This window comes from Sparus aurata, chromosome 1 (genome assembly GCF_900880675.1).
Source record: "Sparus aurata chromosome 1, fSpaAur1.1, whole genome shotgun sequence".
In the NCBI taxonomy this organism is placed as follows: Eukaryota; Metazoa; Chordata; class Actinopteri; order Spariformes; family Sparidae; genus Sparus; species Sparus aurata.
In genome coordinates this window covers 14,365,424-14,378,543 of record NC_044187.1, presented here as the reverse complement: position 1 = coordinate 14,378,543, position 13,120 = coordinate 14,365,424, and the positions used below count along the sequence as shown (strand labels likewise).

The window sequence follows — 13,120 nt, the reverse complement described above, 5'->3', positions numbered from 1 at the left end:
GGAGCCTTCCCTCTCACGTACACACCTGTCTGCTAGGGATACCACTTCACTTCCAGGCCCTGCTCTGTCTGTGGCCCTGGAGTCTGGAGTCTCCAAGGAAGTGCATTCCTCTCCCGGCTCTGAATGATCACATAACACTCGACCGACTAGGGTCTATGATCCCTCTCCACTGCTGGAAGACTATATTGTTGCTATTGCAAAAAGCGCAGAATGCCGAGTCAACTTCGGTGAATGCAGAGGCTCTGTTCTCTTTTTCTTCTCAGCCTATTATCAGCAGAGTTTGATTAGTCCTGCTGTGAAATCGGAGGCTATCTTGCGCCCGAGATTGGCAAGGCGAGGCAGGGTTTTTGAAGACCAATACACTCCAGAATCTAAAGATCTGACATTAAGACCGAGAAATGAATGGGAACTTACAGACGTCTCAACATGTCTGACAGTATGTAAGGGTGTCTTCTCTTAGCCTGTGGCTCACCGGGCCCAGGTCTGATGGACAAGGGTATATGCCAGCTGTGTATCCACTTGTAAAAACAAGTATTTATTGCCTCAGTATCCCCACACTTTGAATGGCTTTAGGGAGTATCTGACCCGGTCACTTGCATGCAGGTTTATTGCTTTTCTTTCAAAAGAAATTCCCGGCAGCGAGATGGAATCACCCGAGCTGAACTACAGTTTGTGTTTGAGGTCACTGTCACACCCCGGCAAGACCTCTACATTTGTTTTGCTAACTGTTTTGTGAGAATTCAACGGTTATTCTAAATGAAAACACGAATAATGATTATGTTGTGACAGTGCTGTGCCTGTGGTCTGGTAGGTTTAGGCACAAAAACCACTTGGGTAGGTTCAGAAAAGATAATGTTTAAAGAGTAAAAATCCTGTTGTAAGTGGACAGCCACCTTTCCTTGTTGGCATGCCGCCACTGTCCCACCTCTTTCTAATAAAAAAATCGTCTTATACATGTGTAATCTGAATGTAATATTATAAAAATTGTGGAAATGTTGACATGATACGCAGGAAACTTACAAATTAATATAAGTGGTTTGAATTCTGCAATTGCAGCTTTCTCAGCTGTGCTCACTGTTTTTTCTGCTTCTGTCATGTAAATGATTTACGCAACTTCAACACATTTCTGCAAAGAGGTCATCAGCCTGAACGCCTGCGTGTTGTGTCCTGACTTGATAGAGCGACACCAACTCTCTCCTCTAAGTCTGGAATTTAACCGCTGACCGGCAGGTCCACGCTGAGACCCTCGGCTTGAAACTGAATGTGTCCACTCCTGACCTCTAAGACACACTTCAGCTGTGACTGACCACACACATGCTAGTGCTGCTTCAGACATACTTAAAAGCCTCTGATTAAGATCTAAATGTATTTGCAGATACATATTCACAGTTCCAAAAATATACATGTTATATGCAACATTTACGCCTTTAAAGTATACCAAACTGCTATAATACTCTTGAGGTTTTAACAATTTGGACTGTGTGTATTATTGATTTGTGAAGAAGCATCAGAGCATGTAGTGGCAGGTACCATTTACAGGCTGCTGAGACCCTTAAGCGGCTAAAACGAGGTCACACTCAAGCTTGTGTTAAACATAAGAACTTCCTTAGTTGAAAACAGAACAATCAAGCCAGAGCAACGACAAGAAAAAAAGCATCGCCGAGGGAGATTCACAGCACATAGGATCAGGGAGAGTCACTGTTTGGATCCACTACTAGTTTATTTCTCTGTCGGTCTCTCATTGTAAACTACAGCAGAGTCATCTCAAAAGAATTAGCCAGTATTCTCATTAAAAACTTCAAAATAGCAATCATTTTAATGGCAAGCATTTCTTTTTATCTTAGAAAAATAAAACATTTATCTAATTCACACTAAGTGTGCTGACAGAGCCCCGTTTCTGGGGATTATCTTGAGTGCAAATCTCTAAAGACCCAGAGTTTTGCTTCTCACACAAAGAGATCACCTACTTAGATTGATAAGCAGATAGGCTGACCATCCGCATGCCCTCTACTTGCATGTCCCTGCACGTCCAGGCTAATACCGCCTGCCCCCAGGAGTCACCTCCTCAACACTTCACATTAGTGATTCCCCGCTTGGCTTAAGTGGCTTTTTATCTGTTATTTGATCTTTTTCCGGATGTGCCTGTGTGTTTGTTTCTGTGTGTGTGTGTGTGTGTGTCTATGCGAACGAGTGCGCAGGTGGGCATATGCAAACAAGTTGATCTCTCACGTGGAATAATATATGTGTATGCTATTAATTACTAGTGTGTTATGGTGTGAGCTGAAAGCGGCACAGTCTGTGGCCTCTACATGTGAACCGTGGTCATCCAGAAACAGGGTTTTGTTTTATGTCCCAGCCTGCATCACTGCACCTGGTTCAGCGGACTCGGCTGGAAGCTTAAACAATGTATGAAAAGTGACTGTTGAGCTAATTGAAGCCCTCGCGCTCTCTTCCTGTGGCTACACCTCCATTTAAAGACAGAAATGCTAACCAGCGTTGCTTCATGCAGATGTATAGGTTGCAAATGTAAGGTAAAGAAATAATAACACTACTGAACTGTATAGATTAAACAAGTCACCGTCAGAGCTACTGTTGCTCATTCAAGTTAATTATAACCTACTTCCGTAACAGTCTGGGGAAAAAGTTAATTACTGGGAGCCAGTTGACGCTAATAAGAGGCTTCACTTTGCTGACAAAAAGACAGTAATTTGACAGAAAGACACATCCTCCCAGTCCTGCCTTCTCAATGGCCCTGATGGCGATTGTGTGGCATTATCACCAACATGGCCCTCAATCCAGAGTAATTATAGATTCAACTTTCCCTGCTGCATTGATCGCGTTTCCAAATCTTGTTTTGTGTTTTATAGCTGATACTGAAATAGCCAAATGCCACCTGTTGCACTTATTGCTTTGCATTTTCTATATTTACTACGTCGTTCACGGAAATCTACTAATTGTTAGAGGTGACAAGCCCATGCAGTGCATCGTCATGTCTGTGCCATGCATGTGTGGTTCATTTAAGAGAATTCTTTAGGATGAACAGGAGAAGAAACATGTTCACAGATACATGTAGATATTAATAATATTCTACAAGCGAGGCTCATATGACAGGGGGACTATAAGGAAATATAATATACAGGAAATAGACAGACTGATATGACCTATTCGCTCACTTGCAGGCAGTGACCATTTCCATTGCTCAATACTCTAGCTAAATACTTCAAGCACAGGATGAAAGGAGACATTTGAAAACGCCCTGAAGGGAAAGGATCCTATTGTTCTCTAACAATAAAGTTTAGAGCGTGAGGTAGCCCCGCCTGTCACTTTTACCGACCCACAGTCAGTGTTTGGCTTGAGTCCCCTTTGACCCATGTTCTTTAAACCTGGTACCCTTTCCAGTCGGGCACAAAGAGACTGTGGCTCTCTACTGGGTGTCAGTCATGGCCAACTGCCTTAAGTCTTTGTGATGCAAACATTTGGGAGATTGACAGAGCACAGGAGGTTTTCATTTTAAGAAGCCATTAAAAGACAGATCAAGCCAGCGAAGAGCCTTCGGGCAAATGATTCCAAAGCCATGGGCCACAGTTTGGTTTGGTGTCAGTGCACACAAGTATGACATATTTAAAGATTCCTACCGTTGTCTTCGATTGTGAAGTAGAAGATATCACTCGTGGCGTTGCTCTTATCCAGCAGCACGTAACAGATCTTCATGTCATCGATATCAGCTGTTGGTATGACAAATATAGAGAGATTGAGTGTTAGCTGAAAATGTTAAGATGACTGTGACGACGACAGCCGCTTTTACAAGGTTTTTGTTACATCCCTTTGGCTGCAATTAAAGTGATATGGACCACGGGTGACAGATGTGTTGAGGCATTCAGGATACTATTATATAGTAAAATCATATTTCCGTAATAGATATTTCTAATAAATTGACTTTGTTTTATCAGAAATATCGATTACAGAAATATAAGCTGCGGGTATTATTGTGATTATTATCGTTAGTTGCATTCATATTAGTAATTTGTAAATTGTTTTATTAGCTCTATGTATCATTACACAGTAAATGATTATCTTATTAGTTGCTAACTTTGTCTTTCCGCTGTTTAATGCTGTGCAGGCAGTGTACAGTGGCACTATTATAGTTTTTTTTTGCTGAAAACAGCTTCCTGCTACTGCTGGGAATCGAGTGAGAAGGTTAGACTGAGCCAAAAATACTAAATTTGCAAGCCATTAAACCAAAACACATGTGAATAATGCTCAAATGTTTTGTTGAAATGACAGAGTTAAAGAGTAGCTGCAGTGTCAAATTGTAATTGATCTCTTTCATAGAACACATGGTCATTTAATCCACTGTTAACAGCGTTAGCTTAAATGTTAAAAGATCAAATGGCGGGACTTTAGCCTACCTTGTGTGAAGGTCTTGATGCTGTCGTTGCCGAGGGCGGTGTTGATGATGAAGCCATGCAGGGGCGCCTCAGACACCGTGTATTTCAGGACTCTTTGGTTACTGTCGCGGTCCTCTGATCGAAGGGCCTTGCTGGTGAACAGGAATCCCAGGTGGCCTGTTTGGAGGAGCTTCAGCGAGGCAGCAGCTTTGTTAACCACAATCTGGGGCACACCGTTGTCCACAGTGTTGATGTGGATGGTCATCATCTGTGGCTTGCGTGTCTCGTACACAGTGTCAGGGAATACATAAAAATCAGTATGAGTGCCGTCTGTGACAGTGAAGGAGAAGCTGTCCTCGTTGGTCTCTGTGCCATCGTGCCTGTAGCTGATAAGGTTTTCGTTTAGGTCCTGCTTGGAAAAGGTGGCAATTGGTTTGGTGTTGTTGAAGAGCAGCTGCCCGTGCACTGGCACCTGGGTGACGATGAATCGCAATAGGTTGTCTGGGGTGTCTCTATCCTCAGCTGTCAACTCAAATGGGGTGATAAGCTTGGTTTCTCCCTCCTCCACAACCAATTTGCTTATAGTCAAGACAGGTTTCTTATTATCTACATCAGTGATGGACACTCTGAAGGTACGGAAGACAGGATTGTAACCGTCTGTCACCTCAAACTCAAAGCTGTCCATTTTCATCTCATCGTCGGAGGTGTGGATGTAGTAGACCTTGTTTCCAGCGAGCTGCAGTTGGGTGAAGGTGGAAATGGGAACACCTGGGTGGTCGGTGCTCTCTAAGTGTCCTCTGCTAGGCGCTCTTGTGATGCTAAAGCTGAGATATTCATCAGGACTGTTAATGTCAGTGGTGCTGAGGAGGTCGGTGGTAAGGGTTACTTTCCCTCCTTCTTTTAGAGTCACACCTTTGTTGATAACATCTGGAAAGACCATGTCAATGCTTCCGATGTTGATGTAAAAGTAACGGTCAATAAGGGGATTGATGCCATCTGTGACATCAAACTTCAGCAGGTCACGGATTCCCTCCTGGCCTGTGTGTACGTACTGGATAAGCTGTTTGTCGATTTCGTCCTGTGTGAAGTTCATCCCGAGGGTAATGTTACCTCCAACTTCACCAAACTTGCCGATACGCTGGAGGTATCCTTGGCCTGGGCCGTAACGCACAACATATGTGAGCTCTTTGTCTTCAGAGTCAAGATCTGTGGCCTTCAAAACCCTGTTACTGATGACTTTTGTCTCGCCAATCTCAACATCAAGGCCGTCGTTTATAGCCATCCTGGGCGTCTCGTCGTCTACGGAAATAACCATGATAAGAACTGTTTTTTCCACTTTATGTTTGCCATCTGAGAGCCTAATTTCAAAGCTGTCCTCTTTGGTCTCTGAGTCATCATGTTCATAGACAATGTTGGATGCCTCTTTGATCTGTTCCAAGTTGAATTTTTCCACTGAGATGGTGCCAGTGCTGAGCTGCTGAACTATCGAACCATGCTTGGGGTTTTTGATGATCTCAAAGTGCAGCTCATCCCCGGGGATGTCAGCATCAGCCGCATTCAGAATTGGTGTGTCAATGACCAGACTCATGCCCTCCATCACTATGAACTCACGGATGAAAATCTCAGGCTTCTCGTCATTGGCTGGAATGATGACTATGGGGAAGAAGTGGCGTTCAGAGAAGTTAATACCATCTGAGCAGCGGAAGGTGAAACGATCTTCCACAGGTTCAACCCCTTTGTGGATACTTTGGACGTAGTAAATATGGCCGAGGGCAACATCTTTAATGCTGAAGGCAGTGATGGCCGTCCCAGCTCTGGATTTCTCAGAGCCTGCGGCTGGTGAGATGTTCTCAACATAACCAGATGTTGGTTGGACGATGATGGTGCACAGGATATCATCATTGTCAGTGTCAATGTCCTCGGCTTGGATGTGGTCCAGAGTAATGACATTCTTCTCTCCTTCCACTACAACAAATTGCTCTACAACACTGACAATAGGTGGGATGCTGTCAACAGGAAGGATGGTGACATAAACGGTCACACCTTGGACCTTGTTGCCGCCAACAACCCACTGCTCTGACAAATCAGACAGAGTAAGATTGAAGGAGTCGTGTTCTTTGAGTGGCCCGATTTCACCAGATGTGTGAACGTACACCACTGCACCGTTAATGATGTCTTCCTGGGTGAATCTCTCAGCAGAAGCGCCATTAACCAGGATTTCACCCAGCCTTGGAGGCTCTTCAACAGTGAAAGTGAGCACGAGGTCATCTGTGTCCTCATCACGGCCCTGAATGACATTACTTGTAATCTCTGTTGCTCCGTTCTCCAGTACATCGATGGAGGCTCCGAGCAGACCTTCTGGGAGCATAATCGTGGGGGACTCGTCATCAACTGGCTCGATGGTGATCTTAATGATAATGGGAACCTCATGAAAACCGTCGCTGACATCGAGCTTGATGACATCACTGAGGGATTCCTCTCCACCATGGGTGTAAGTTAGGCGTTCACTTGCGATGTCTTCAAGTGAGAACGTTTCGCTGTTTGACATTTCAATCCCAAAGTACTGCAGCTGCCCATACACAGGAATCTGGGTCACGGTGAAGACAATATTTTCATCATCCGTATCTGTGTCTGTGGCATGCAGCTCTTTCTTAGTGATGACATATGTGCTTCTCTCCATAACAGTGAAGCCTGTGTTGGTGATAAGTGGGGGTTTGTTATCAACTGGCTGGAGGAAAATGGTGAATAGTCCTTCTGCTGTGTTACCAGCAGTGTCTTCCACAATGAATGTGAACTGAGCCACTTTTGGAGTGATGCCCAGCTCCTGGTCTGGAGGCTTGTAAGCTACTTTGTGGTGATTAACCTGGGCCTGTGTGAACTCTGTTATTACAGTGTCAGGGCTGTCAGTCAGGACAATATCACCTAAGGGGCCGGGATTGTTCTCATCAGTGTCAGTTGGGGTCCTAACGATGGTGTACTTAAGGTCCCTGTCATCTGAATCAAGATCACTATAACACAAGAACTTCTTCTTGAAGTGTGTCAGCTCGTACTCCTGGACTGTCATGTGAAGGGTGGTGCCTGGAAAAAGCTCTGGGGCAATGTCGTCGACAGGATGGATTTTGATGGTAAACATGTGTTCACCTGATTGATTAGGGGGGTCATTATCATCTTGGACCCGGAACACAAAGTGATCAATGACTGTGGTGGTGCTATGAGGTCCGATGTGACGATAGAACAGCTTTCCATCAAGAATATCCTGCTGAAACCATTCAGTCACCACCTGTTCAAACATCTCATCTGTCTCGCTGAACTTCCAGAGAGACGGGTCAGACGGAGGCTCCACTTGCCTTAGCAGGAGCTCCCCTACGTTGGAGTAAGGCGGCTCCAAGATAAACTTAATGGTGGAATCCTCTGAATCAATATCTGTGGCGCTCAGGATGAAGGGCGATATCTGCATGACTTCATTCTTGAAGAGCACCAGGCCGGTGTTTGCATTTATAATAGGCGGCTCATCATCAGTGGGAGCAATAGTGATGGGGAACAAAAACTCCACTTCATTAGTGCCATCAGTCATTCTAAAAATAATGTTGTCGCTGTAGGTATCGCTGCCATCGTGCTGGTACACCACAATCCCCGCGTCTAGATCGGCAGGTGTAAAGAACTTCCTGCGCGCGCCGAGCACGGTCAGGTCTCCGTGCTTCAAGCCATCAACAACAGTTATTTTCACATCTTCCAGGTTGTCCTCATCACTAATCTCTAAATTCTGGGAGCTGGAGAGAGCTCGGGACTGCCCTTCAAACAATAGCTGCCCTGTATTTTTGGTCGCCACAGGAGCCAAGGTATTCATAGGCTTCACCACAATCATAAAAGCAAACGTATCCGATACAGCGCCATCAGTGTCTACAATTTCAAACTCTAGCTGGAAAATCCTCTCTACTTCTGAGTCCTCTGAGGGTGGCTTATATGCTATTTTAAGATCTTTGATGTCTCGCTGATAGAAAGAGGTGATTGGCAGATTCTGATCATCAGTGCTTATGATATAGCCCTGCTCAGGGCTCAGTGGTGAAGTAATGTTGAAGATTAAATCATCTGGATCTGATTCAACGTCTTCAGCAGCCAGCATGTCGCTTGTAATAGCTGTCATCACAAACTGATCAACTTCCATCATCATCATGGCTACAAAGCTGGGTTTAGGAGCGGTGTTCTCTGCACCCTCCCTGATTCTAACCATCATTTGGAAATACTCTTGCATTATGGTGTTGCCTTCATTATCCTGCAGCTCTACCATCATTGGAATATAGTCTCTGTTTGGTGAATTGGTTTTAGCTGTGTGCTTGTAGCGAATGCCCTGTTTCACAAACTCATCACAGTCAACCATGAGGCCATTTGACGGGTTATTCAAAATTGTGCCATACCTGGGAAGACCTCCTTCGCCGACCAGAGTGGTGATCTTACACTGTGTGACCTCGTCCTCAAAGGAAAACTCCAGAGCCTTTTTGTCAATAGGGTTGCTGTCACCACTGAGCTTCTCAACATTAAGAGGCATATTCCTAGTGAGGATCTCAAGCTGCTGGAAAACCACCTCAACTTCCAGCATGAAAGGGATGATAACCGTGTCCGTCTGGGAGTCGTAACGAAGCTGCAGCTTCACGCGATCCTTGCTGGGGCTCCGAGATCCAAAATGAGTGTATTTCACCTCATCTGGTCCGAACGAACAGGGGAACTTTTTTGGGGTCAGCATCCCAGGTTTCTGGGCCAGTGGGTCATTGTCCAAAACTGTAATGTGGCAGCGGTCACCAGGCTGCACGTCTGTTACCAAGTCATTCAGAGGGTCCAGAAACACAGACCTGCCAAAAGGCACCCTGATCCCATTGTTAGCAATGATGATGTTGTCTTCATTAGGTCCAGATCTGTGGTGATAAAGGTGAGCTGGGTCAAACGGCTCTGCATCTACTGAGGTTAAAGATAAGCTGACAGCAAATGTCACAAGCAGGCATCTCAAAAGTGCCCACTTTTGTGAAAGTGGGGAATTGTGCAGACAAGCAGCCATATCTGCTGCTAGTTGCCTTGCAATATATTTTACAAATCAGCAGTAGCAGGCAGCAGATTCTTGTCCCACGTGGGGAAAAGGCATAAAAAAAGAAAAGTCTCTCTGATGAATTGGGCCTTGGAGTGTGTCCTCTGTGTCTCTCTCTGTTTCTGTGTGGCCACACAGAGACACAAGTGTGGTGAATGCTGCGGGACTGTGCAGGTAATAATGAAACAGTAGACAGTGACAGGCGCAGGCCCCTCCTTCTGTCAGCACAGGGAGGGAGCCTCCTGCCCCCATGGCTAATTTAAGATAGACCATTGGACGAGACTGTGAGAGAGCTCCCTCAGCCAACACCCACCCCTCTCCCCTCCTCTCACTGAGAAAAAGTGCAAAAGCTTACTTAAACTAATTCAGTGGAATATGTATGATCAAATTTGTTTTACTGTCTCTATTTTGTTTAACAATTAACACAATTGAAAATGTATTTATTGCACATTTAAGATATAACAATTCATTTTTAAATAAATATCAAAATGATATGTCAATTGATCATTCCTTTATATCTTCCCGATTCACTTGTTGTAATTACTGTGCACACAAGAATTTATTTGTACAGAGCGTACGGCACCAGTGCACTGAGGGGTAAATGCCATGCACTGAAGTTGAATAAAGCAATAAACAGTAATTGTTTGTGCATGATGAAGACATTGCTCATATGAAGTGTTTGTGCAATTGCTTTAAATGTCACTATGAAGTCAGCTAAATATGCTCTGATGTATCATCACTGACCTGTGTGATTTAACACCCCGCTTTAGAGGCCGGGTGAAACAGTCTCAGGATAAGAACTATGTGAATGAAGTGAGCAATCACTAATAACAGGATCATCAAAGTCTCCATTTCAAGGCCAAATTTGGCATCCTGGCGCAGGTTGAGGGGAATAGTTCTGCAGTGGACACCCAGACCTCTTAAAACCCTCAGTTGAAGGGTGACACGCACAATGCAGTTTAATTAATGTAGATGCCATTTCCCTGTTTGTCTAGTACGACTAATCTAGGTCAAATACAAATAATTCCGCAAGGATTTGAGTTCCTACTCAGGCTTCAACAAACCAAAAAATGGAGCACAATCGGACTATACATGACCCGTGTGAAATGATCCTCTGAAGCTCCTCTGAGGTTGTGTTAGTGAGACACCTCGGCACCGGAATGGCTATTGGTCCCACACTGAGCGACAATAACCTGACATCAGCTGGCAGGACAGGTGTATAGACGCTGTTTGCTCTCACACATGCAGAGAAAACACGACAAGGCTCAAAATACCACTCGGATCCTCTCAAGTGAGTTTTGGGACAGGAGTCGGCACCCAAATGTCAAACTTGAGGAAAAGATAGTGTTAAAATATTGCTCTATTAAAAGTGAAAGTTGTCCATAGAAATAGAGTGAACGTCTTAAGGTAGCTGATATTAAATGTACTAAAGTATCAGAAGTAATTTTAAAGTTATCAAATAAATGTGGTGAAGTAAAAAGTACTGTTCTGTACCTCGCATTATACAATCTTTGAAAACTCCTCCTCTTTTCTGATAGGGCCTAATTAAATATATTTCACGAGGGCAGAAACAATCTTTTGTATCCCAAGAAAATGTTTAAAATATAAAACATTGCTCTAGTGTCATAATTCAAATTATTTATACAAATGTATGAAGAAAATACATCAAACAGGCTGTTTCGGCAGGGATACTGACAAAGCACAGCGTGGAGAAATCAAGCAGTCACACTGGATGCGGTGAGAATGTGAGAATGTGTACTCAGTATGGTGCACAAGGTCATGTTAAGATAAAAATACCGAGTCGCCTTTTATGGATCATCTTTTTGAGTCGGGCCTGACACTTGATGAAGTGATCCGTGCGCATTGCTCGAACATTTTCACACAGTTCTTTCAATCGCAATGGCTGGCATTTTTAAAAACCTTTGAAAGTTTGATTACCACTGATGTCAGCGGTGATTTGTCACGGCGAAGCTGGACAAATCTTACGTCCGGTTACATTTTTCAAATACATGAACGCAACTGTTAATTGATCACGTTAACAAGGGCTTATGATGACTTAATCTATATGAGCAAAAGATCGCAAGCTTTAAAATCAGTTGCAGGATTCAACATTTGAAAGAGGCGATTAATATTTAAGTCTGATTTGATACCGTAGCTATTACAAATTCAAATTACGATTCTGTAAAAGTTCCCCTGTTTATCGGACACGATAATGCTTTTAGGACAACACTGTGAACCACTCAGCAACCTTCCTCCTCTAAGTGTGGGCCAAATAGCAGAGATGCCATATGCATCCAGGCATTCTGTATCACACTTTTCATTGCATCCCCTAAATAAATCTTGCCCTCCTCACTTGACAGGCCAAGAATAAAAAGGGGACACACACACCGTGGAGTGTAACTATAGAAACAAACACACCAAGCTTTTTATACTCTGTTACTCCTGGATTTCGCTCACATTGCTCCCATGGCGAAGAAGTGCACGGCTAAATATCAAGACCTGTGGAACTAAAACGACAGATCTGGACCATGACTTTAAAATCTCTCTCTTTTGATTCCCTGAACCTTTAAAAGAAATTAAATGATCCCTCCAGCTTTAGGTGATCGGTTGATAAGGAAAAGGAAAACAGCTGCTAAATGTGTCTTTTCTCGAGCAGAAGAAAGGCATTCATCAAGCCATTAGTCTGGATTTGTCCGATTTAGATATCAAAAGTAGACATGCCTTTAATGAGCATCTAAGGTAAACAGAGAGAGAGGCTGGGTCAAGGCCAGGCCCTTCTGCCCAGCATAAACTCTTCATCCAGGGGGCAGCTAACGATGACAGCAGGCAGTAATGACCTTATGATAGATGGAAAACAAAAGCCAAGTAGATCCCATTCCTGTATCCCTAACAGCCACTCAGGGAGAGGCCAGGATTTTCCTTCTTAGCTCTCGGTGCAGTTGTTACGTCCATCAAGTTGAAGCCTCATTCAGATCCGGATTGTCATCTTTTTTGTTAGGCTTTTTAGGAGACTGTGTTCTCTTTTTCTTTGTTTGATAATACAGTCATCAATTCATTCATTCAGCATCATGTTTTTCATACATCAGTACTGTGGTTGGTAGTCTTTTCAGCTGTGCTCTAAGGTTGGCATTGTTGGTCTGTCAGTCCTTCTTTAGTCCAGACTGATATACTGTACCTGAAAAACAACTGGATAGATTGCCATGAAATTGGTACAGACATTCATGTGCCCCTATGATTTGTGATAACTTTCCTTAAAGCGGCAATATTCCTAAAATAGCACTATATCAAATGAATTTGACAATTCGCTTGTAACGAAGAACATACAGATAATTATCCCTATGGCCTACAGCTCCCCACGGCCTGACAGGTATCATCTCATTGTTCAGCTGTTCTGCTGCAACTTCATTGTTTCATTGTTTCAGCAAAGCTCTAAAAAAAAAGGAAACAGAAATAGCAATAGCTGGAGAACATAGTGTAGCATCAATCACAACAGCTAAAGAGCCATATATTTCCATCAGGAAGTAAAACTACAGACCAAAAATGGTTAAAATAGGATGAATATTGGACTTACATTCATCAAGCAGACACAAACACAACTCCAAAGATAATGTTGCTCCTTCTTTGCTTGAGTTTACTAGCTACCCTGCTGAAAAAA

General features: G+C 43.7%; 1 protein-coding gene across 1 annotated transcript in view; it reads right to left on the bottom strand.

Moving 5' to 3' along the window:
* frem3 (Fras1 related extracellular matrix 3) overlaps positions 1 to 9,612 on the bottom strand; it is a 31,934-nt gene extending 22,322 nt beyond the window's left edge. The window contains exons 1-2 of the mRNA XM_030423161.1: positions 4,410 to 9,612; positions 3,636 to 3,725 (exon numbers count right to left, since the gene is read on the bottom strand). Coding sequence (XP_030279021.1) covers positions 3,636 to 3,725; positions 4,410 to 9,438 — 5,119 coding nt within the window. The 5' untranslated portion in view covers positions 9,439 to 9,612. The remainder of the gene's footprint in view (positions 1 to 3,635; positions 3,726 to 4,409) is intronic.
* Positions 9,613 to 13,120: the final 3,508 nt, after the last annotated feature.